Genomic DNA, 26,859 nt, shown 5'->3' with positions numbered 1-26,859 from the left:
ATACACAAATCATACAGATTTGAGACTAAATACCTTGTTTCACAAACTCTGAAAAAAAAAAAAAAAAAAAAAAAACACACATTCCTTTGGTCACCAATTCAGGCACTTCCCAAGTTATCATATACAGTGAAACTTCTAACGGACACCTCTCTTTAACGGACATCTCTCTACAACGGACATTTTCAAATTCCCCAACTCTCCTCTATTGGTTTTAACGTGTTTTCAGCTTCTGTCTAGCGGACAGGCAATCTGCACTGTTTCGTTTAAATTAGCACTTAATTTGATCTCCCCATAACGGACAGCAGGCGAGCTCACAGCCCTTTTTCTAGGAACATTTCTTCCACGTATTGCCTCAATCGTGTGTTATTTTCTATTTCCGATTCTCTGAATTTTATTAAGGCTTACGTCGCTAACCTAAACCCTTTTTCAAGAATTTTAAGGCACATGTAAAACTTCTGATGAATTCGGTGTGTGCAGGGGGGGGGGGAATTTTGTCGGCCTTTCATCTTTTGAGTTTCAGTTTTCAGTTTTGTTCAGTGTGAAGTGCACAATGTCTTCTCATAAACATTTAACTTTAAAAGATAAAGTCGAACTCATTAATGCGTATGATCGGCAAAAAAATAGTGTTCGCAATCTCGCTGCAAAATTCAAAATCGGGAAGACGCAGGTAAGCGACATCCTAAAGAAAAAAAATGAACTGCTCAAACAATTTTGGCAACATGGAAATGATCAGGTTCAAAAATCATTCCCGAAAACTGTTGGACTTCAAATTGACAATGTTACGTATGAGTGGTTTTGTCACGCATGTGCTAAAAAAATTCCCATTAATGGGCCTATTATTAGGAAAAAGGCTTTGGAGGTTGCGAAATCTATGGGAGTAAATGAGTTCAAAGCTTCTGTGGGATGGCTAGACAAGTTCAAAACTCGGCATAAAATTTCTTGAAAAACCGTAAGTGGTGAAGGTGGATCTGTTGATACTGGGGTTGTAACAGAGTGGACCGTCAAATTGGAAGATTTATGTCGTGATTTTGAAGCTAAGGATATTTACAACTGTGATGAAACAGGTTTGTTTTTTAAAGCTCTTCCTGAAAAAACAATGAGTTTAAAAAACGAAAAGTGCCAGGGCGGAAAAATTTCTAAGGAACGCTTTACTGTACTATTGTGTACAAATATGCTGGGAGACTTTGAACAACCTCTTGTTATAGGAAAACCACAAAATCCTCGTTGTTTCTCAAGGGCATAAAGTTGAATCTTTTGAATGTTGACTGGAAGTCTAATAAAAAAGTTTGGATGACACGAGATATCATGAGCGAATGGATAAGTCACTTTAACCAAAACATGATTCGTCAAAACAGAAAAATTATTCTTTTCATGGATAATGCTGCATCTCACCCGCACATTGAATTGTGCAACATTCAAATCGTTTTTCTGTCACCAAACAAATCTGCAGAGTGTCAGCCCTTGGATCAAGGGATAATAAAAAATTTTAAACTTCACTACAGAAAAAGTGTTTTAAGACATCTCATTGCAAACATGAACGATGTAACATATGCGAGTGAACTTGCAAAGAAACTCAGCATCCTAGATGCGATTCAATGGATTTCCTCTTCAGTAAACGCAATTATTTTTTTATTATTATTATTTTTTTTTTTGGTAGTTGTTGACGTATCGGCTTCTGTGGCCATAATGCACCTCCCATGGTTTTTTTGCAGTACTTTGATCCAAGCCCGAGGCAGGATTCGAACCCGCGACCTTTGGGTTGCCAGGCAGGCATTTTACCCACCCGGCTAGCCAGGTCGGCTCTAAACGCAATTAGAAAATAAATTGTCGTGAACTGTTTTGTAAAGTCTGGCTTCTCAAACGCAAAAATTGAAGTTGTGAACAGCAATGTGGAGCACCAAGAAGAACAAGAACTTCAACATCTATTGGTAATGTACGATACTTCCGCTACATGTGACCCTGGCTACAAAGATATAGACTCGACCCACTACAGCAGATGGTGCTCTAGATATCAACGACATTATCATCGATATTTTTCAAGAAGTTCCTCATGAGGATGAAGAAATGGAAGGCGGTCATTCTGTCGAAGAGCATATTAATGACGACCCACCAATGAAAATAGAAGTGCTCATACAAATCAATTGTTTAAAAATGTTTTTCGCCGCTGAAGAAGATACTGAAGGACTTTCAATGGTTTCTTCACTCCAAACAAATGTTGAAAACAAAATTATCAGCCGGAAGAAGGTGCAGAAGAAAATAAGTGATTACTGTATGTATTTTTCTTAAGATAAAGTCATAATATGCATGGCACAATTGTATGTATATTATTTACAAAAATATTGTGCAAAATCTGTATATAATTTAATTTAATTTTACATTAAACATTTAACGATTTTTCTTTATCTCTTGTGTATGTAATTGTATATTATTTACAAAAATATTGTCAAAATTTGTATATATTTTAATTTAATTTAAAATTAAACGTTTAACGATTTTTCTTTCTTTCTTTTTTTTTCTCCCTCAGACTTCTTGTTAGTGGACACTTCTTTCTAACGGACAAATTTTCGTTCCCCATGGCTGTCCGTTAAAGGGAAGTTTTACTGTACATATTTATCTGATGAGACGGGTCAAAGTAATAACTGCCAACACCTCAGAAAAGAAAGAGCTTTCTGAAGACAGAACGGTGCACTCACAGCAATGACATTTTATATGAATGGGATGCACAAACAGGAAGTAAAATTCCTGAAGAAATTACTATAAGCTGTTGTCTTTGTTTAAGGGTTTTAAGACAAAAGGGCATCAAAGGCCTAGGTCTTTCCGCATTTTTTTTAGTGTAAATCAAATTTATTAGATTCAGTTATCAAATTGAATTTGCCAAATGAAATTAAACAATGTCTAGATTTTCAGAATTACGTAATATCTGTTGACGGGTAAATGGATTCTGATTATTGTATAAACTCTAGAAGCAAAGGAATCTGGAATTTCTGAATCGAGGGCATATCAAAAGAATGTGTCTTACTGAAAGCTGACAGTGGTATTGAACACAGAGAGGGAGATTTTCATTAGCTAATAGATGATAATGTGTAAGGTGTATATGCATGGCCAATTCAGAGTCTGGCAAGCATTACTACTTCTCTACAACTTTTCTGATGCTGGAGTCCCATATTTATGGATTATGTTTTATTTCCTGTAGTTTATTGTTGGTCTGATTTTTCCCTATCTAGGCCCATTCGTCTTCACTTGCTCTAAAAATAATTGGCCTAAAATCAGTGATTAGAACTATCACTGTTTTGTTTGGTATTCCTGATGCTGACTTTGCTGCATTATCTGCTTTGTCATTTCCTCCTATTCCAGTGTCCTGGGATGTGGCAATGAGCTATTTCAGAGTGTTTTTTTTTTTTTTTTATATGAAGGTTAATTAGAAAGCCAATTTCTTGCAGCAGATGAGAATGATGTTTACCCTGTGTAGCTAAGATAGCACTGAGCAAATCAGAATATATTAGGACAGAAAGTCATGACTGCTGACATATTTCCTTAATGCCAGCTGGATAGCATATCCTATGTATGCTACAGCTGCTTAACACTTTCAGCCAGTAGGTAATCATAGATAACCTGCTTTGACAGATGTTGGTAAGTTAGGACAGCTAAAAGTGAGGATTATGCTTCTTGTTGGAACAGAGACTACCATCATTTTGAGACATGATTCTCCTTGCTTGGATAACTCTTTGTTCACATAGCTCTTTGACACTTTCCTCCTCTGAACATTCTGTTATTACTCCCTTTCAGAAGTTTCAGGTGGCATGGGGAATAACTTTTATTGGATGCCCACCAAAGGTTGTCAGCTTTAATAGCTTTGAACAAAGTTGAGTGCAATATATTCTGCACAAGGAAAGGAGATAATTTACTCATAGACTAGTCTGATTCAGAGTGCAAAATGAGGAATGCTGGTATTTACTCTTGAGGAGTTGTTTTCAACCTCTTGGATTGAAAAAGGTCCTTTTTGGTGTCATTTGTCTAAGCTTGATGGTTCTAAAGGTAGAATAGAAACATGTTATTATCCATCTTTGCTTCTTTCAGCCCTGTAAGAGAGAATTTCTTCCAGGTTTCAAGTCCCACAGAGAGAGGCAGAAGCAGTGCTGTTAGAGTGACCAAGCAGTATAAAAGTTAGTGTGTTAATTAAAAAAAAAAAAAAAAAAAAAGGCCAGTTTTCCTTTCTGAAACATACAATTCATAAGATTAGGTTTACTATTAATTAATGGGAACATAAGAAAAACTTTTAAAACCGAACAAGAAATATAGTTTTCAGATAATGCTCTACAAATCACTCAGAGAATTGCTTGATCACTATAAAGCTTGGCAACTAGGGATTTTAAGAAAGTATCAATAGTATTTTAAGAAAGTATCAATTTTAATTAAGTGGTCCAAGGTGGACCTTTTCATTCGGAAACCACAATGAATGCTGAAGAGAGTTGATTCTAAGTACCACATAAGATGAGTTTTAAACATTTTTTCTCTCTCTCTCTCTCTCTCTCTCTCTCTCTCTCTCTCTCTCTCTAATATCTTGCCCAAACAGCTAGTCAGAGCAATAGGAAAGTAGTTTGTTGGTAATTTAGGATAATTTCCTGGCTAAGCAGAACAAAGAAAAGTTGCCTTGTGCAAGACGTGTGGAAGCTGCTCTTCAAGGAAGATACCGTTGTAAAAGAAGAACAGGTGATCCGTGAATTTAGGTGAAAGGTATTTAATCATTTCATAATGGATATCGTTATGAGAGCTGTTTTCAGCTCACGAATGGTAAATGGCCCATTATATGTGTAAAAACCCTTTGATGTAAAATTAAGGGCTGTTTTTCACTTTTGCATTTCGGTACAGAAACTCTAGGATTTATGATTATGTCACTGAGATGTTATAAAATGTTTACCAAAGCATTGGATATTGAAGTTTCATCAGCAATAGAGCATTCATTATATTCCAGGACCAATGATGGATGTGATGTGCATTTCCCCTTCATTTTCCAGATTTTTTCCCAGACCACCTTGGAACTAGTCGCCTAGGTAATAGAGTAAAACAGATCCACAATTCCTTTTCCCTTTGACATCAGATATAATGTGTTTTTACGCATGCATGTTTAAATGCTATGAAATTAGCTATTTTTTTTTTTTTATGTGAACCCCAAACACGAGAGGTATTAGAACCTATAGTACTTAGTACCATGCTTGGGTTGGAGGTTTAGAAGACGAAAGAAGATATTTGTTGACATTGGACTTGAACTTCTGTAGATTGTAATTTTCAGGAAATACGTACGAAGGAAGGTTGTTCCAGAAAATGGCAGTTGAATGAATAAATGAGGAAGATGAAAAGTTGGTTCTGTGGGTTTAAAGTTGGACAGTAAATGGATGTTGGCTGGTGGCGGCAGGTGTTCAGACTGTTTTGAAAGAGAGAGCGGGAATTATAGAAGCCAATTCAGAAGAACAGTGCCCATGGAAGTATCTGTAGAAGAGGCACGCGGCAGAAACATTACGTCAATGAGAAAGCGAGTGGAGAGACTCTGTTAGAGATGAATCATTAATTAACCTAACTGCCCTCTTCTGAATGGAATCAAGAAGCCTGAGAGAGGTTTTGGGGGCACCACCCCAGTTGTGGGAACAATATTCCATGGCAAGGCGGATTTGCGATTTATACAGAGTGAGCAGCTGTTTGGAAGAAAAGTAATGCCGAGAGCAAAAGAGAAAACCAAGTTTTTTAGATGCAGAGGAAGCAATATTTGTAATGTGCTTGTGCCAAGAGAGATTAGAAGTCAGGGTAATCCCCAAAAGAGATATATCATTTTGCCTAGAAATCGGAGTGTCACTAAAGATAAGCATAGGAGCAGAAGAATCCTTTTTGCAAGATATAAGACAAGATTGAGTTTTAGAAGGGTTGAAATCAACTAAGTTGTCTTTGCCCCACTGGAGAATTACCTGAAGATCGGCATTTAAGGAATTGGTAGTGATTTTCGAGAAGTTGAAGCTGATTGAGCAGGACAAGGTTTCTCAAAATGGAAAGTGGAATGCAATGTGCTATCATCAGCAAAACTATGGATAGGATTTCCAGTCAATGGAAGAAGGTCATTAATATACAAGAGGAAAAGAGTGGGGGAAAGAACTGAACCTTGGGGGAAACCGGCATTAGTGGAGAAGTTAGAAGACAGAAAGCCATCACCTTCAGTGAGCGATCAGAGAGAAAACTGGATAACCAATTACTAAAAACAGTTGGCAAACCATAAGATGGAAGCTTGTTTAGACCTTTATGCCAAACATGATCAAAAGCCTTTGAGATGTCAAGAGCAACTACTTGTGTTTCACCGAACCTTTCCAGTGAATTAGTCCATAAATGGGTAACATAAGCCAGAATATCACCAGTGGATCGACACTGACGGAATCCATACTGGTGATCGTTGATCAGACGGAAGGTTTCTAGGTAGTTTAAGAGTTGGCGGTTAATTGATTTCTCCATTACTTTAGAAAGAGTAGAAGTAATTGCAATGGGACGATAATTGGATGGGAGGGATTTGTCACCCTTTTTAGGAACTGGCTGGATATGAGCAAATTTCCAAGCAGAAGGAAAACACCTTTGGAATAAGAAAGTGAAAAAAGGCGGCAAAGAATAGGAGTAAGTTCAGGAGCACAGGTTTTGAAAACAAGTGGAGAAATACCATCAGGACCTGGAGCTATTTTAGCATCAAGATTCATCAAAATCCTTCTGATATCCTTTTGACGGAAGACCACAGGAGGCATTGAATGGAGCGTGTTGAGAATGGTGGGAGGTGTTTCACCAAAATCATTAATACATGAGCTGGAAGAAAAATGGGATGCTAGCACATCCTTCAGCCAAGGATAAAGCAGGTCAGCTTTATCCTTGGCTGAAGTGACAACAGAACCATCTGGTTTGGACAGAGGTGGGAGCAGAGATGGGCAAAAGTTGTGGCCAATAGCTTTGGCAAGAGACCAGAATGCTCGGCTACCATTAGGGCAAGAAGCAAGTTTTCTACTCTTAGCCTGTTCAAACTCTAGTTTGGACTGATTAATAACTGCTTTACAATTGTTGCGAGATTTGGTGTAGGCAGAAAATGAAACTGAAGAATTAGAAACAAGCCAATTACGATATGCAACATTCTTCTCTTGAACAGCTTTAGCACATTTATTGGAAAACCAAGGTTTAGATAAAGGACGAGATTTTAAAGTGGAGTGTGGGATAAAGGATTCCATTCCTGCAAGGATAATTTCACTGACACAATCTGAACAAACGTTGACATCAGAAGTTTTGAAACAGTAATCCGACCAAGGAAAAGAAGAAAAGAAGTCTCGCAGGTCATCCCATTTTGCATTCTTGTAATGCCAAACAACATGAGGTTGGGAATAGCCATGAGATAAAGGTTCCATTGGAGAAGAGACAATCACCAAGTTGTGATCTGAAGTGCCTAAAGGACCTCTCACTTCAACCGTCTACTTAGAAGGGTTGTTTGTGAGAAAAAGATCAAGCGTATTGGCTGTATGATTAGGATTGTCCGGTATTAGTATTAGTATTAGTAACGGCCGTATGGTGCAAGAAAGCCTATGGCTTATGCTGCACCAGCCAAAAAAAAAAAAAAAAAAAAAATCCGAACAAAACAATGATAAAAACAAAAATTAAATAAATAAATAAATAATAATAATTAATAAATAAATAAAAATAATAAAATGAAATAAAAAATAAATAAAAAGGAAATTAATCCTATCATCCTATGCGCTTCCCTTACCCGAAAGTACTATCCAGATGACCTTTGAATTTCCCCAAACTGTCGGCCTCTACCACCCATGAAGGCAACTTATTCCAGTAATTTATAACTCGCTGGCTAAAATAAAACTTCCTGCAGTTCAATCTAAACATTTCCCCGCGTAACTTGAATTTATGTCCCCTAGTTCTAGCATCATTTATAATCTTGAAAATTTTGTCCTCATTCATTTTACTGATGCCTCTCAGAGCCTTAAACACCTCAATCAAATCTCCTCTAAGGTGTCTAGTTTCCAAACTCTGCAACCCACATATTCGAAGTCTTTCTTCATAAGGACGCCCTTTTGCCGATCTCACCAGGCGAGTTACCCTTCTTTGCACCCTTTCAAGAAGCTCGATGTCTTTCTTTAGGTGCGGTCTCCATACTTGAACACAGTATTCCAAGTGTGGTCTAACATAGGCCTTATAATGGGATTATCACGTCCCTATCTCTACTTGCAAAAGTTCGATAGATCATCGATAGGACACCATGGGCCTTCCTTGCAACCTGTTTACAATGCTCAGAGAATTTCATGTCTGACCGTATCGTAACACCCAAGTCCCTTTCCTCCAGTACTGGGTTTAGTTGAACTCCACCAAGTGAATAAGTTATTTTGGGATTACTGTTTCCCAGGTGTAATACCTTACACTTTGTTGGATTAAAGCACAGCTGCCATTTTTCTGACCATTCTTGAAGTCTATCTAGGTCTCTCTGAAGAAGCTCAGCTTGACAGTGATCATTAACTACTCTACCAATTTTAACATCATCTGCAAATTTAGACATCACGCCCTCTATCCCTTCATCAATGTCGTTTATGAAAATTAAAAACAACAGTGGTCCTAATACTGATCCTTGGGGAACCCCACTTCTTACATCAACCCAATCTGAGGAATAGCCATTTATCACAACCCTCTGCCTCCTGCCCTGAAGCCATCCTTCTATCCATCTAAGGATTTTCCCAGTGATTCCAACCTGTTCCAGCTTATAAAGCAACCACTCATGTGGGACTGAGTCAAAAGCTTTGCTGAAATCTAAATAAACAATGTCGAAATTATTCCCTAAATCCAGCTCGTGAGTGACCCTTTCGAAATAGCGAACCAGATTTGTTAAACATGATTTTCCCTTTACAAAACCATGCTGAGTATCCTTGAGAATTTCAATTCGATCCAAATGATCCTGAATTCCACCCTTGATCAATGCCTCCATGATTTTCCCTACTACTGAAGTCAGACTGACAGGTCGATAATTTCCCACTTCACTTTTAGAGCCACCCTTATGTATGGGAGATACATTTGCACTTTTCCAATCCAAGGGAATCTCCCCAGAGTCTAGTGATGCTCGCATAACCAGCCTCAGTGGTTCAATGCACTCGCTTGCCGCCTCTCTCAATGCCGCCTAAATGAACAATCTGGGTTAGGTCATTAGTAATTGCAAAACCTCAGCATCTCACCCTGCTGGGTCGGTGTGACTAAAAAACGGAAGCCAGCTGGAGTTGTGAACATTAAAATCACCAAGGAAAATTACCTCACTGTTAGGAAAGTTGGACTGGAGAAAGTCAAGTTGCAAAGAGAGGAAGTCAAAGAGCTCCAAGTGATTAGTGGAGTTGGGAGAACGGTAGAGACAACAGATGAATTTGACACAATGAGGTAGAGAGAATTTAAGCCAGAGAAGATCAAAGAGAGGAGATTCCAAATTGCCAAGTCTCTGACAGGGAATATCAGTACGGACATATGCACAAGTACCACCTTTGAGGCAAAAGGAATCATACAGAGAATAATTTGGGCATCTGAGATGAGCAGTAGTTGAATCAACCGATAACTGAGATTCTGTCAGAAAAAGTACATGGGGTTTGGCAGACTGGAAGTGGAAATGGACATCGTTGAGATTAGAATTGAGACCACGTATATTTGTGAAATGAATTAGTAAGTGTTTTGGAGGGTTAGATCTTTTCGCAGATAAGCTTGCTCTATTAGTTTGACAATTCGTGGTGTATTCAATAGTAAGAAAACGTGAGTGGGACATGCTGTATGAAGTAATGAAATTTTTGGATATGGCGTACACGTGGTAAGAATATACCCAGATCCTTGACATAACGTGGCCTCGACAATGCTCCCCGCATACACACTACTCGGACTCCCTCCAGTCACTATCTGGCAGAGTAGAGATAGCAAGATTATACATTAGCTGATCCGGAAGCCTCCTAGAGAGTTACCAATAGGTTTGGTCCGGTGTACTTACTAGCGGCCGGCCTGCGAACACCGTTTTAGAGCTGTACCCTCGAAATGTAAGGAATATTGGATCTCGCCACGATGTTCATCATAACCTCAAAAGTCATCAATCATACTGCATGATGGAAGAGATAGGGAAGGGTTGATCGGAACTTAGCTCTAGAGACTAAACATGGGTTTCACCACTTCAAGCCTCCAATAAGCAAAGTGGTGGTATTTCACCAGTTGATGAGAGTCATCTACCACCTAGTACTGCCTGGTAACATAGAGGGGCGGCGTTCCTCCGTGTGGTGTGGGCGCCACACCTCGACCCCTGCTTACGTTGGTTCACACCACCATGTACTTGTGCATGGAGGTTATACCCAGGATTACTAACAGTCTCACCATCGTGAAGGTGCAAGCAGAGGATTTGGCTGTCACAGACAGTCCGGACTTTGCCGAAATTGGGTCCACTTGACTTGAGTGTCACCCGAATACCAGTTCCATCAGCGTTTTAGACTCCCAGGTAGCAAGTACAGCTTGTCTGGCATATCTGAGAGAATGTCTGTGACAACCTCAAGGACCAAGGACCTATGGTGAACTATCATCGGAATATCTCCCAGGCTACTTTTATGTCTTTTCTGGTGCTGTGCATTAGCTAGATAGCTAGATTCTGAATTCCATCATGGTTTTGGAAATGATGAAAACTGAAAACTAGGTAGATATTTTTGGAATTGCAGCTGCATGGATGATACTTTCTGTGATGTATATGACTGCATCATTCATAGGCTCCTGACCGACTGTAGTGATGTCAAACTTTGCCAGATGTTGAAAGGCATTCCAGTCAGCCTGATCAATCTTCCACTAGGATAGTCTAAAAGGAAGACAATCTCCCACTATGTTGTTGTTATTTGGTTTTTAGGAGCATTAGCAACTAAGGCCATATTGCTCCGGAGATATGCGGTGGTCATTCCCTGACCTTTCCACATCCTCCGTGTTTGGTGGTCACGGGCTCGAACCCCGGTCTAATCAAGAAGCGTGTGCTACCACTGCTGCTCCTGCCCATCTGGCTACGGAGGCTATCACAGGGAAGTGATCACCTCCATACATGTTCTCCTTTACCTCCCAAGCAAGTGAAGGGAGGAGAGAAGGGGAACAAATATAGAGCTAAATGAAAGAAAATGTATAGGTAGGCATGTGGAAGATATTGTCATTGTCAGTGAGCATATGCTCTATGACTCGTCCCCTTCCATTAATGTCAGCACTACCCCACAGGGTATTATGTCCATTGAAATCCCCAAGAAATAAATAAGAAAGGGAGAGGCAACTGAATTACAAGATCATCAAGGCCTCTCTCTGAGGGATGTCAGTTACAGGTGGCAAATAGACTGAACACACTATTAATGAAAACCCTACTGTAAGGCAAATTGCTATCTCTATGCTGGTTGCAAGTAGCAAAGGTTGAAATGAGGTCTGGTTGTCCACGGGGATGGCAACTCCACCATGATTCTATCTTTATGCATGGTGGATCATCATTTGCTAGATAAGTCTCCAGTAAGCAAAAGCAGGCCTGATTCATGATTTTGCAGGAGTGCCTTGATGTCTTCCGTATTTCAATGGAATCTACAACAATTCTGCTGTAGGAGTTTAGCCATTATTCAGGCTTAGTGGATCTGTCAGTTGGTTTCAAAATGGCTGAGGGCTTATTCTTCTCAGTCTTGAATTTTTGTGTTTTGGTGAAGTATGGATGGTGTCCTGTGTTCGTTTCTTCCTCCCCAAAGAGTTACAAGCCTGATTTCTCAAGTAGTTCTGATTTCTTGGTTTCAAAGTCCATTTTCTCATGTACTGCAATTAGCACTTTGGTTTTCTGTAGTTACTTTACCACTGAATTTTTATAATGTTGGGGCAGTAGGAAGTATCAATATTGGAATGGCAGCTGATTTGAGTTTTCTTTCTGTGCACATTTTTCAGAATTTAGTAAATAGCAGGCAATGGACACAAATGACTCTTTTGGTGGTATAGTCATTTATGTTCGAGTCCAAATGGAACATTTCTTGGAAACCTTTTTATCATATATTACCTTATTGCTATTTACTGGTTTCACTAGTTTACTCATCTCCTAGTATGATATGTTCAACTCTGCCTTAAGTCTCTATGTTTCTTTTTCTTCCTTCCACTTTGGCATGCTCATGAGTATGTAGGGTACTCTCCTCAGCAGTTAATGCAGATGGGTTTTGTAATTGAACATGATGTAATTTCATGGTCCCTTGCACCACACCAAACACATACTAGGGCCACAGCAGGCCATTTGTGCATGTTATATTTCTGGCACTTGAAGCACCTTAACAGGTTTATATATGGATGTACCATGCAGTTCAAACAGCCAACTTTGATCTCATTAGGAGATGGCATATTTAAAGAAAGGATGAGGTGTCTAGTTGTGACTATATTCCCATCCCTATGTACAAAAATTCACTTTGCAGCTGTTGCTCCTTGTGATTTTAGCTCTGAACAGATCTTCTCTTCAGACACTTCAAAAATATCTCACTTAGAGATAATATGCCTCAAGATGAGTTCACATCTTTGTAGGGGTGCTACCGTAATTAGCATTCCCCCATAGCTAGGAGGAGCTGTTCTGTCATATCTCCAGAACACAGCCATTTAAGTTTAGGGGGCCTGCCAACTCTTTCAAACCCTTCTGAATAAAGAAAGGTGAAATTTTCCCTATAGATTTCTGTTCAGTGGAATGGCATATCAGGTATCTAAGTTTTGGACATGATATAGATTGTATCAGACTACAGACTATATCATGACATGATATAGTCTGTATCAGTATCATTATTTTCTGGTAGGGACTGTGTTTGGCAGGAGTGCCTTGATAATAACCCAGACAAAAAGTTTGGATTATCAGCATTCATAGTGTGTTTTATTTTGGTTCAGTGCCCAAGCTCCCCACCCACTATGGAGCCAACCCCCCCCAGAATTACCACTATCCCACAAGCAATAAATGTGTTCGAGAGTGGGATGCCAGGGTTATCCAGACACCCATACCCACACTTCCACCAGCTTGAATTCTCTTTCTCTCAGACCATGATGGTAGGAGCATGTCATTGATATGTTTGACTCTTGTGGGCAAACCACTGGCCAATTGATCCTGGGTGAGCTATCCCAAGGCCACCTATCTTGTCAAAGCAAGGAGTCATAGTGGTGTGTTGAAGTTGGCCCCTCAACCACCAAGATTCCCCTTTCCAAGTTTCCAGAGGTCACAGCTCACAGTAAACCCACTGCATTCCTATGATGTTAGTCTGTAATCTAGGCTGTGGGCATTGGATCCCAGTGATACTAATCTATAGGACCAGCATCACTAGGAGGTCTCCTGATAACATAGAGGTGCCAACATTGAGGGGATTGAAGAGAGAGAGAATCTTGAGCTTTATAAGCTACAATGACTGGAAACCAGGTATAAATGCAAAGGAAATTTTTATGCTTAGTTGCATAACACATAGGAGCACATATTTAAACTGAGAAAGAATAATTACAGACCAGACGTAACAAAATGTTCCTTTAGTCAAAGAGTGACTGATTGTTGGAATAAACTCACACCTACTCTACATTGTAGGTTTATCTAAATTTAATGAGGAATTGGATATATCTGAAAAAATGGGTAAATTAAAAGGACAGAAATGACTTATTTTATTTTTTAAATTCAAACTTACTTTTCATCACCCATATAATATACCTGCAGCACACTCAGTGTTATTTTTATGGTTTATGTTGAAGTATTTTGTTCAATCTTTGTTCTGATTTAAAAAAAAAAAACTGCAGATACTCTTTTTTCACACTTTTTATGTTCTTTTCATCTCTTTTTGAGAAAAAAAAAAAAAAATCAAAGGTAGTGCAAAATTCAATTGTAGAATGGTAAAGGGGTAGGGGGAATCAAGACAGTTTGGTTTCTCAAAGGCTGCATGTCAGGCATTTGGCTTGACAGGAAGAACGTCTTAATAGAAGTAAAGTTAAACAACACCTTTCAAGGTTGTATGTGTGGGAGGGGAAGGGGGGAGTATGGCTTGTCATCTGAGCCCATAAATTCATGATTGGGCCTTGCCAGCATATCAAGAAGAAATTTGTGAAAATCTGACAAGTAGAATTCACTGTACCTACATTATATTTGAAAGGGAAGCACTTCCCAAATAGAAGTCATACAAAAAACAGATTGAAAATTTCTTGCTTTGCCAAGACATCTGGAAAAACAATTCGAGTTACTAATGGAACTGATACACAAGGAAAGGGTTTTTGCTTCCGTAAAGGCGAATACAGTGGTCTCCGACAGTTTTTAAATTCTGTACAGTGGGATCAACTGACGATGTTACCAACAGTAAATTCTAAGTGGGAAGCATTCAAGGAATTAATCGTGGAAGCTACCAAAAGTTTCATACCTATTAAGAAATATTGTTCAAGGTTTAGGCCTAAATGGGTGTCAAATGAACTAATGAGACTCGTAACAGAGAAGAAAAATGCATGGGATGCATATAGATTATCAAGCGACTCAGAAGCCTATGGCAGATATAAGTTAATCTGTAATCAGGTCACAAAGGAGGTTCGGCAGGCGAAGGCAGATTACAATAAATCCTTGGCAAAAGATGCTAAGAAAAACAGCAAGGATTTCTTTACTTATATAAACTCTAAAAGGAAGGGGATGAATCTGATTGGTCCACTTGACATCGATGGTTCAACTGTTGATGATCCTGCTCAGATAGCAAACAAACTGAATGAGTATTTTGCATCTACATTCACACGTGAGGAATTATTAAGGTTTGAAAATGGCAGAAGGTTATCAAATTGTAGCAAGATACTTAATGATTTTGTAATAACTGAGAGCAAAGTGGAAGAGAAACTGTTGAAGTTAAACATAAGAAAAGCACCTGGGGTGGATGGGATCTATCCAGTTATATTAAAGGAGGCGGCAAAGCAACTAAGCAAACCCTTAGCCATAATTATGAGAGCGTCCTTGGACTCAGGGGAGGTTCCCACGGACTGGAGATGTGCAAATGTATCCCCAATTCACAAAGGGGGATCGAAGGGTGACACGAGTAATTACAGACCAGTTAGTTTAACTTCTGTTCCGGGTAAAATAATGGAGTCGCTGGTTAAAGATGCATTGCAGGATCATCTAGACAAGACTGCAGCAATAAGTCAGACACAGCATGGGTTTGTTAAGGGAAAGTCTTGTCTGACAAATTTGATGGATTATTATGATGTGGTTACAAAGGAATTGGATGCAAAAAATAATTTTGATATCATATATTTGGATTTCAGGAAAGCTTTTGACACTGTTGCGCATGGAAGACTATTGTACAAATTGGAGCAGAATGGTATTAAGGGTAAGTTGCTACAATGGATAAAAGGATGGTTAAGTGTGAGAAGACAGAGGGTGGTAATCAATGAGTGCTGCTCTTCTTGGACTAATGTTATTAGTGGAGTCCCACAGGGTTCGGTGTTAGGTCCACTGTTGTTTTGTATATTTATCAATTATATTGATGAAGGTATATCAGGCTTAATGTCGAAGTTTGCAGATGATACAAAGGTTGGCAGGGTTGTTAATGACAGTAATGGCAGTGTGCTACTGCAACAGGATCTGGATAATTTGGGCAGATGGGCTAAGAAGTGGCAACTGAAGTTTAACCTTGACAAATGCAAAATACTGCATATGGGTAGAAGTAACCCCAGAGAAACGTACCTACTGTGTGGTACTACACTTAAGGTGGTAGAAAATGAAAAAGACCTGGGAGTAATTGTGCAGGCAGATATGAAGTTTTCTGAGCAATGCAGACAGGCTGCCAGGGCAGGTCATGAGGTTTTGTCAATGATATATAGGAATTTTGCTAGCAGGGAAAAGGAGGTGATTATCCCTCTGTATAAGGCAATGGTCAGGCCACGCCTTGAGTACTGCGTACAGGTCTGGAGGCCTCATTTCAGGAAGGATGTAGATTTACTTGAGCGTGTACAGAGAAGGGCAACAAGATTGGTGAGGGGAATGAAGGGATCCTCTTACCAAGAGAGGCTTAAGTTCTGCAAATTGCAGTGGCTGGAGACTAGGCACCTGCGCGGTTATCTGATTGAGGTATATAAGGCCTTGAATGGGTTGAGCACGCTGAATTCTGATGGGATCCTTCCACTTGTTCAGATTACGAACCTAAGGGGGCATAAATTCAAATTAAGAAAAGACAGATGTAGAATAGATGTGCGGAAATTTGCCTTTAGCCAGCAGGTGGTTTATTGATGGAACAAACTTCCATCTGTCGTTGTGGAAGTTGATAGGTTGAATAAATTTAAGGAGGAACTGGACAGGCATTTGGAGGGAACGTGTGATTTTTTTTTTTTTTTTTTGTCTGATGCTGCATAAGCTCATACATTTGCTTTCTTGCATCACATGCCACTGCTACTACTACTACTACAATTATACAGCAAAGGCCTCAGTGCTTATCTTTGCTGAAGTTAACACAACAGATTGCAACTAATGCACACACTGATAATGTGATATATATTATTGTTAGTTTTTAAAATTGCTGTACATTTAATGCAAAGGGCAGCATTGAAATCTGTGAGCAAGAAATACTACCTATTATTTTTAATTGATTGAAATTTCAAATACTCATAATATTCTATGATGTCTATATTTTATTATTCAAAATACAATAAATAATGTTAAAACAAACATACGCATACATACCCATATGGAAAACTTTTTGTTGCTTTCTTCCTAGCTAAGAGAGAAGCACAGAGTCCCATAACAAGGGCAGAGCAATCAAATAACATATGGAATCCATCTGATATCAACCCCAAACTGTTAGTCCAAATTCCATATATCAATTCAACAAATGTGAACACCTAAAAAATTTCAAGAATTATGAAAATGTGCTAGCTTTAATAATATCACATTCTTAAATTTTAACTGAAAAGAACACACATGACAAAAATGTGAACACCTAAAAAATTTCAAGAATTATGAAAATGTGCTAGCTTTAATAATATCACATCACATTCTTAAATTTTAACTGAAAAGAACACACATGACAATTCATTCTATCCAATCTACAGAGGCACATATATCTTAACCCAACTTTCTTAACTTTTAAAACCACAACAGAGTGTTTTCATTTGACCGAGGATCTGAATATGCTTTTCTTTCTGATTAGACTGAAAATGCACTCCCATTCTACATTGCTGTGAGGAACAATGAGAGTGGATAAAACAATTTCAGATATTCTACCATACTTTGAAATTTAATCCACTCCACATGGCATTTTGCATCAGTACCCATCTCTATTGTGGTAAGGGCTGAAATATCATCCATTTGAAGAGATGATGCTTCAGCTAGATGATTTTTTGCAACCAATTATTTTATTTATTTTTTATTCTGTAGTAGATACTTGATGCTCAGTACACACTTGAGAGAAAAAAAATACAGAAAATAAATCACTCCTCGATCCAATATCCATATCAACAGCAAATAATTAGTACAGTTAACATAAAATAATAAAAAAAAAAAAAAAAAAAAAAGCTAGACAAGTGTATAATGGCATAAATATAGAAAACCCACTATTTCCTGATATATGGAAAACAAAACCATATAGTAGATCATCATATTCTGTGTTGAACACAAACAAAACAATCTAACAGCATCTCTGAAGCAAACAAGTTGGTAAATTTAGTGGTTAATAAGAACAATATAAATAACACAAACTTGACTGAAACCAGAAAAGGTGAACTTTCTGTAAACCCAAGAAAAAAGCACATAGTTTCTAGAAATCTTCCAAGAAAACCAAAAATTTTGGCAGGCCTATCTACCCACACTTAGTTCCAACTTAATTAATATTTGTAAACAGCATTATTTGTGTTAAAATTTCAGAAACCAAATTATCAGTTGTTGACTGCTGATGAATATCTTGGTCTCATCTTACTGTTCAACAAAATTAGAAACAGATAAACTCTTTAGTCAATGATAAAAGCACATTCATTCATCTTACTAGATGAGTAATCAATGTATTACAGCCTCAGTGTACACCTTGTCTTATTAGGAGTACTTAATTAATTTACTAATTTAAATTAATCAATACAGAATTTCATGTATATGTAATTATCTGCAGATATAACACTGTTTTACACAAATATACTCTTAAAACAATGTAGGGGAGAAAAAGAAGAAATAAGCTTCAATATATTTAAAGAAAAAATGTTTCACTTACCAGATTAAGACATAAGAAATAGAATATTCTTCTTGAATCAGATTCTTCAATTATCTGTTTCAACCCATTTTTAATGCCTATTAAAAATGATTGTGATGTTCGATGTAAAGCCTCTCCAGTAAAAGTATACAGAGGAAGCCCTGAAGCTGAATAGCCTACAAATGTTCCTTTAGATCCCAGAGATACTGGAGCTGTTAATATAAGTGTTGCTAAAATGAAAAATAAGCAGTCAAAAATTGTACATAATATTGAGGGGGGAAAGAATTACCCTGTTAATATAATGTTAACAATAATAAAGTAAAATCTAATGATCTGTTTGTATGAAAACTGTATACTTTCAGATATTCTACAGCATTTGTAGAATAGTAGTAGTAGTGACATGTGATGCAAGAAAGCAAGTATATAAGCTTATGTAACATCAGCCAAAAAAAAATTTCACACAACCATTCCCTCTAAAGGTTTGTCCAGTTCCTCCTTGAATTTATTTAAGATATAACTTCCACAACAACAGATGGAAGTTTGTTCCAGCAATTAACCATCCGCTGGCTAAAGGCAAATTTCCGCACATCTATTCTACAATTGTCTTTCCTCAATTTGAATTTATGTCCCTTCAGGTTCGTAATCTGAGCAAGCAGAAGAATTCCATCAGAATTCAGCGTGCTAAGCCCATTCAAGGATCATCTAGCAGGTGCCTATTCTCCAGCTGCTGTAATTTTCAAAACTTAAGCCTTTCTTTCTTGGTAAGAGGACTCCATTCACCTCACCAATCGTGTTGCCCTTCTCTGTACACGCTCAAGCAACTCTACATCATTCCTGAAATGAAGCCTCAAGACCTGTATGCAGTACTCAAGGCATGACCTAACCATTGCCTTATACAAAGGGATAATCACCTCCTTTTCCCTGCTAGCAAAATTCCTGTATATCACTAACAATCTCCCACGACCTGCACTGGCGGCCTGTCTGCATTGCTCAGAAAATTTCATATCTGACTGCACAATCTGCAGGTCTTTTTCATTTTCTACCACCCTAAGAGTATTTCCACACAGTTGATACATTCCTGTGCTGTTCTTCTTCTAGTCACATAGTTCCTTGAGGAGTTGTTGTGGCCACTAACAAATTCCTCCAACTGCATCAATTATGTGCTATACGAGCGGTATCACCAAATGTTACACCCAAAAGTTCACTGATCCCATCCTTCCACCTAGTTGCAGGTCTTTAACAGCAGTTTTTGGATTTGGTTGTGTTATGGTCTCTATGGCATCAGATAATGTGGTGGTATGCCATTACCTACCACATGGACGATTTTAAAAGGGCCAGCTTTAATCATAGGAAGAGTCCTCATGCATCCCACGAGATGCTCTTGAAGAGGAAAGGTGACTACAGCAGAGCCCCACTTAGTGCAGAAGGCTGATTACAACTGGTTTACACCTGGTTTCCAGTGGTCATCTATGTATATAAACAGACATATATTATTCATTAGATTTGCACAAGTAATTATTATATCTTCAGTCAATGAATTTATTCATAAGGTGATGCCATTATCCCTCTTCTTCCTTCTTCGATGTCTAATCAATGTTGAATATTTCCAATTAATTATGTTGAATATATTTTAAAATAATTATCTCCCAAACCATAAAGCATGCAACGTTTTCCTTATCACAAACATATTTTCATGCTGATTTGCACAGTGTGGGGTTATTTCTACCCACATGCAGTACTTTGCATTTGTCAATGTTACACTTCGGTTGCCACTTCTCAGCCCATCTGCCCAAATTTTCTAGATCCTGTTGCAGTAACACATTGCCATTATTGTCATTAACAACACTGCCAACCTTTATATCATCTGCAAACTTCAACACTAAGCCTGATATACCTTCCTCAATATCATTGATAAATATGTAAAACATGTGTGGGCCCATCACCGAACCCTGGGGAGACTCCCTTAATAACATTAGTCCATGTAGAGCAGCATCCATTTATTACTATTCTCAGCCGTCTCCCAATCAACCATCCCTTTTTCCATTGTAGCAACTTGCCCTTAATGCCATACTGCTCCAATTTGTACAGTAGTCTTCCATGCGCAACAGTATCAAAATCTAGCCTGAAATCCAAGTATATGATATCAAATTTATTTTTTGCATCTAGTTCCTTTGTAACCACATCATAGTATCTAATCAAATTTGTCAGACAAGACTTTCCCTTAACAAACCCATGCTGTGTCTGAATTATTACTGCAGTCTTGTCTAGATGATCCTGCAAGGCATCTTTAACCAGTGACTCCATTATTTTACCTGGAACAGAAGTTAAACTAACTGGTCTGTAATCACTCATGTCAGCCTTAGATCCCTCTTTGTGAATTGGGGATACATTTGCACATCTCCAGTCCATGGGGGACTTCCCAAGTCCAAGAATGCTCTCATAATTATGGCTAAGGGTTTGCTTAGTTCCTTTGTTGCCTCCTTTAATATAACTGGGCAAATTCCATCAACCCCAGGTCAGGTGTCTTTCTTATGTTTAACTGAAAACATAAAAAAGATTTTTTTTTTTTTTTCAGAATATCTGAAAGAAAAATGACCTGCTTTGAACAGCACAAGGTAAGAGGGATTTAAAAAGAGAGAAACATTACAATACATAACAATTATAAAGTTCATTCAATGCAGAAACCATCAGTGCATAGCACACGCTTCTTGATTAGACCGGGGTTTGAGCCCGTGCCCACCATATACGGAGGATGTGGCAAGGTCAGGGAATGACCACCGCATATCCCCAGAGCAATAGGGCCTTAGTTGCTAATGCTCCAAATAACAAACAAAACTAACAGCAGCAACCATCAACCCATGAAACACACATACACCACTTTGTAACTTTAATTTATACAAAACAATATACAGAGAAGTTCACAAATACAATATATAGAATAGCATATTACCTATTCAAAATACTAGTTTTGACATGGAAGTGATATTCATTTTTATATAAAAAGAAACATCAATTTAAATGATTAAAATAATTTAAGTTAGATGCTTGGTTTGGAGGCATAATAGTGCAGTGGCAACTGAGACCACAGTGTACAAACAATTTAAAGTAATTCATCCTATATATATATATATATATATATATATATAGGATGAATATATATATATATAGAGAAGCAATATGAAAGTAATGCCTCCTATTTTTTCCTTAGAAATTTAATTCTGACAACTATGTCTTTTACATCAATTAATCATCAATCATTAATAAACACACTGTTATTTTTCTAAAATGTCACCATTTTCTATACATTTCTGCCATCTGAGCCAGATGCTATATTCCAATCCCATAAAAGTCCTTACTCTTGCTCTGGGGGGATATGTGAACATTGTGCTTGAGCTGATTGACATCCACAAAATGGGTTCCACGGAGTGCATCCTTCAGCTGGCTGAGGAGGTGGTCAGAAGGTGCAGGATCCAAACTATGAGAGGGGTGGGGAAGAAGAACAGTGCACCCCAGTTTTGCAACGGCCTCCATCATGCACAGACTGGTGTAGGTTCATGCGTTGTCATGGAGAAACACCTCATTAAGAATTTTATCCAGTCAAACTAAGGATGCAGACTCAATTTTTTTAACGTTTCCACATATCGATCTGAGTTGATTGTGGTGCCATGCTCTAAAAAATCCACAAGCAAGACCACATCTTTGTCCCAAAACAGTCACCATGACTTTACTGACAGAAGGCTATCTTTTGAACTTCTTGAACGTTGTGATGCGACAGTCTTCTTTATCAGCACATTGATCCAGCTCTTGTTGTCCATTCACTGATGTTATTGGCTGGCCATGTCAGGGCTTGTCAACAATGTCACTTTCCCTACTTTTAGAGTGCCTTATCCAGCATCTAACTGTACTCACATCAATTTACAGTATTGTCCCCTAAAACATTTTTGAGATGCTTATAGATTTCAATAGGCCTCACTTTTCCTCGGTAAGAAATTCAATCACCACTCTTTGCTTGATACGTATATCTGTAACATTCACCGTTTTGAACTATCCATGTGCTGCACTCATGAGACCAATCACAGCACCACTCAGTATGATGAAACTAGTGACCTCTAGTGACCACTCAGTGACATGCAAAATGATCTATGGCACTACATTTGAAAGCAGAAAATTAGGAGGCATTACTTTCGTACTGGCCCTCAAAGAAGAATTTCAATAAAGTTCACAAATGAAATATAAACCCAATTAAGAGCAATATATACAGTAGAGAATAAAGGACAAATATTTTCCATTACATACCAGGTTGTGAAACTACTTTTCCAGCAAAGAAAATTTATCCTCAACTATAAAATAAATCATTTATATTCTTTTTCTTTAAAAATTAGCATAGTATATAAATATATTATCCTACAAAACTAAATGCAAAAGGGAGAATTTTTTTGGGTAGTCACCACAGATAGAAAATTAAAATCATATATTTTTACAAAAGCAGACGGTTAATTTTTTTAAAACTCTCTGCTAACAAAATCATCCCAACTACAGAATACATTGTAATAAGCATGCATAAAAATTCTTCGTCTTCAGATTCCATGGTCAATTTGAACATTGGAGACAAATATTTTCCAGCCAACATGTACCTTGATTTGTGAAAATGTTCTTGTGTTGTAAGACACCCCCTGTCCATTCTTTGATATTATCAAGCCACTTTTTTCTTTATCTTCCTTTTGCTCTTTTGCCTTTAATATTCCCTTGTAGGATTAGTCTCCACAGGTCATATTGGGGGCCTTTTATAATATGCCCCAGGTAGGCAGTCTTTCTCCTCGCAATTGTAGTTAGTAGTGTTCTTGTGGTCCCTGCACTCTTAAGGACCCACTCATTAGTAACCTGATCTGTTTTTGTTTTTTTTGTTTTGTTATTTGGTTTTTAGGAGCATTAGCAACTAAGGCCATATTGCTCCGGGATATGCAGTGGTCATTCCCTGACCTTTCCGCATCCTCCGTATTTGGTGGTGACGGGCTCGAACCCCGGTTTAATCAAGAAGCATGTGCTACGCACTGCTGCTCCTTCCCACCTGGCTATGGAGGCGCCCTGATCTGTTGGCCCATGGAATTTTGAGCATTCTTCTGAGCGTCCACATCTCAAAAGCTTCCAGTTTCCTGATTACGGAGGTCTCAGATGCATATAGGAGGGTGCTCCACATATAGAATTTAGCCATTTGATATAATTTCTGAAAATCTAATTTAGTGTCACAAAGGAAGTTCTTGAGTTTCTGAAAAACCTCCTTGGCCACACCAATTCTGCTTCTAATCTCTGTGCCTTGGTCATTATTATTTGTAACAATCTTTCCCAGATACTTAAAGCTGCTCACTTGAGTTCAATGGAGGAGTTGCTGCAAAAAAATTACTATGCAACTTGCATTATGAAATTCACGTGAAGCTCACAGTAATTAGCATAGTTAATACAGGAAAGGCAGAGAAGAATTTAATAATCTTAATGGAATTCTAAAATAAAATATGATTACAAACAGCTAGCAAATGAACTTATCAGAGGATAGATTATAGGATACAAAGTAGGATAAAAAAGTTCCAGTGCTGAATTTGTTAAAAAACATCAAATATAAATGTCTAGAATTTTTTTTCATTAGGTAAAGTTTTTTGTTGCATGTGCACAAAGTTTATTTTTAATTGTTGTTAAGAAATAAGTATCAGGCCAAATGATGCAAGGAAACAAGATTCTGCACCAGCCAAAAAGTAATTCAATATAGTTTTTAATATTGCTTTATGAATAAAAATCTATAAAATCTTGCTTTCTGCTGAATCAGCATCACAGATGTAGAAGTAATTGAAGTATACAGTGAAAAAGCTTTATCAAGTGGAGAATATATGAATGGTACGTGCACTTCAAAGATGGATATGATGTCAGTGAGAATGATGCAACATCGATTGACTGATTGATTTCATTTTAAATTGTGCATTGACAGCTTAAGTCATAATGCATCCAGTCAATATAAAAACAGTACTAACAACAAAATATAAAAGTACAAATTTAAATCTGTGTATAAATTAATTGATTGTAGAAAGTTAAAAACATCAGATGTATTGTCTCTGTCATCTAAAATTAAAAGAAAATTTCCTACAATCTAATCTAAAGTACATGTTGGCACTAATCAGAAGCGGATTAAGGTCGGCTAAGGCCCCGGGCGCAGAAGAAAATATTGGGCCCCTTAAAAAAAAAAAAAAAAGAGAGAGACAGGGAAAATACAAATACACGTTAACCATTTTTTTAAAAAAATAAAAAATATTATGTACTATTAATGTTTTATTTCCAATAAAAATTTAATATAATATATGTATTATATTATATTCCCGTCTTTTTTTAATTTGTCTTTTTTCAGCCCCTGATAGATGTTTAATTTTTATAGCTACCATTTCTTTTCATTGATAGGCTACCGCCTATCAATGAAAAGAAAAATATAAAATTTAATAGTCTGATAATTAGAATACTTATTAATTAGATAAATTAATTTTATCTTAATATAATTTCAATAATTTACGATATACGCGTATTTGCGTTTATCGTAAGTCTGCACTGCAGACTTACGATAAACAGACTTCTGCAGTGCAGACTTACGATAAGTCTGCACTGCAGACTTTTGTACTTTGTAAGTACAAAGGAGCAAATACGATTCTATTCCTCTGATGAGCGGTACCGCAGCCGCGCGGGGCCTATGCAGCGTACTATGTGCATAGTGTAAAGTGTGTTTGGGTTCAAACGGCACCAGCTGTTTTCCCCATCTCCGCAGTATGTGCATAGTATGCAGCGCAGTAAAGAAAATAAGCGAATATAAATATACTGTCAGGTTTTACCGCCGATTGTAAACTTGTACGTAATTAAAATTGCACATATGAAACCAAACTTTGTGTCTAATGACACAAAGTTTGGTTTCATATGTGCTTCATTTGCTGGTTTCAATATTTGGTTTCAAAAAGTGTAAAGTTGGGGTTTTGAGGGGCCCTTCAGAAGTCTGGGCCCAGGGCGCGCGCCCGGTGCGCCTGCCGTTAAATCCGCCTCTGGCACTAATGACATTAAGAGTAGGAGATCTGCAGATTTACTTAACAAGTACATATCAATGTTGAAAAAAAAAAAGTCATGAGTTAGGGTTAAATTTGAAAGTGTCTACAATTCTGCCCAGACATGACAGGAGGCAGTACACGATGAGAGCCTTGTAAATCAATTCAGCCCTGGAGAGATTGTGTAAGACTCATGGTGTAGAATTTTTTTTCAGTATGGTGTGTGCTTGTTAACAGGAGAGACTGCTTCTACAGTGATGGCATACACTTAAATAGAAAGGGTGCAAGAATATTTGCTGATGCTATTGATCAAGCCAGTGTTAGGAGAGTCAGAAAACTGCTAGCTTGGGAGGATCTGCAAACTAAAAGATTAACAGTGGCCGCAGGCAGAGGCGAAAGTGATTCTTGCACTGCTTCTATTAGAATGTGCAGCAGCCTGGAAAGCAAAGTGCTAAGGATTTTCCAGGACTGCTTGGAATCATCGTGGAACAAGTAAATACATGAGCTGTGTTAGGGTAACTAAGAGTAGGAACAGGTGCACGTATACTTGCATGTACAACAACTAGAAGTATAGTTAATAAATTTGATGAGTTTAAATTGCTGGTAAAGTCATAAAAGGCAGATATTGTTGGGATATCAGAAATGTGGTGATGAACTGGAATTTGGAGAGTACAATGCGTACAGAAAGGACAGACAGGACAAGAAGGGAGGAGGGGCACACTGGTGGACAATGCAATGTTGAGTCAGTGTGGTGTGACATAAGCACTGGGAAAGGAAAAATAAGAGTAGGTGTGTGTTATAAGCCTAATGACTCTGATGAGTATAATGAACAATTGTGCAGAGAAATAGAGTGGGCCAGTAAATCAGAATGTCTTATAATGGGGGACTTTAACTTTCCAGGTATTAACTGGAACTTGTGGATTGGTCACTCACACAATAGCAACACTTTTGTGGATTTATTGGGTGACTGTTTTCTATAGAAACAAGTTCAAGAGGCAATCAGAGGGAATAATACTCTTGATCTGATTATAAGCAGCAATTATTCATGAATTAAGAATTTTCAGATAAAGAACCACGGGGTGACAGTGATCACAGTGTACTGATGTGGGATTTACTTAAAGATGTAACTACCATCAAGGGTGAAAGAAAGGGTTTTTGCTTTCATATAGGTGACTACAGTGGTCTCAGACAGTTTTTAAATTCTATACAGTGGGATCAACTGATGATGTTACAAATGGTGAATTCTAAATGGGAAGCCTTCAGGGACTTAATCTTGGAGGCTACTATGCTTTTCATACCAACTAAGAAATACTGTTGAAGGTTTAGGCCAAAATGGCTGTTAGATGAATTAATGAGGCTCGTGGTAGAGAAGAAAAATGCATGGGTTGCATGTAAATTATTAGGTGACAGGTAAGCCTATGGAAAATATAAGCTAGTCTGTAATTAAGTCACAAATGAGGTTAGGCAGGTGAAGGGAGATTACAAAAAATCTTTGGCAAAGGAAGCAAAGAGTTCTTTACTTATGTTTGTTATTGTTGTTTGGTTTTTAGGAGCATTAGCAACTAAGGCCA

The 26,859-nt window shown here is 37.9% G+C and overlaps 1 protein-coding gene across 1 annotated transcript in view; it reads right to left on the bottom strand.

The window, feature by feature from the left end:
* The window catches only part of LOC150085214 (proton-coupled zinc antiporter SLC30A5-like), a 111,589-nt gene that overhangs the window by 27,409 nt on the left and 57,321 nt on the right, over positions 1-26,859 (bottom strand). Inside the window, exons 10-11 of the mRNA XM_090373868.1 lie at positions 18,243-18,451; positions 16,727-16,884 (exon numbers count right to left, since the gene is read on the bottom strand). Of these exons, the coding sequence (XP_090229994.1) occupies positions 16,727-16,884; positions 18,243-18,451 (367 nt within the window). The remainder of the gene's footprint in view (positions 1-16,726; positions 16,885-18,242; positions 18,452-26,859) is intronic.

This window comes from Mastigoproctus giganteus, chromosome 5 (genome assembly GCF_048544385.1).
Source record: "Mastigoproctus giganteus isolate SK-2022 chromosome 5, ASM4854438v1, whole genome shotgun sequence".
Taxonomy (NCBI): domain Eukaryota; kingdom Metazoa; phylum Arthropoda; class Arachnida; order Uropygi; family Thelyphonidae; genus Mastigoproctus; species Mastigoproctus giganteus.
The sequence above is the reverse complement of the archived record's forward strand: the minus strand, read 5'-3'. Positions and strand labels throughout refer to the sequence as shown.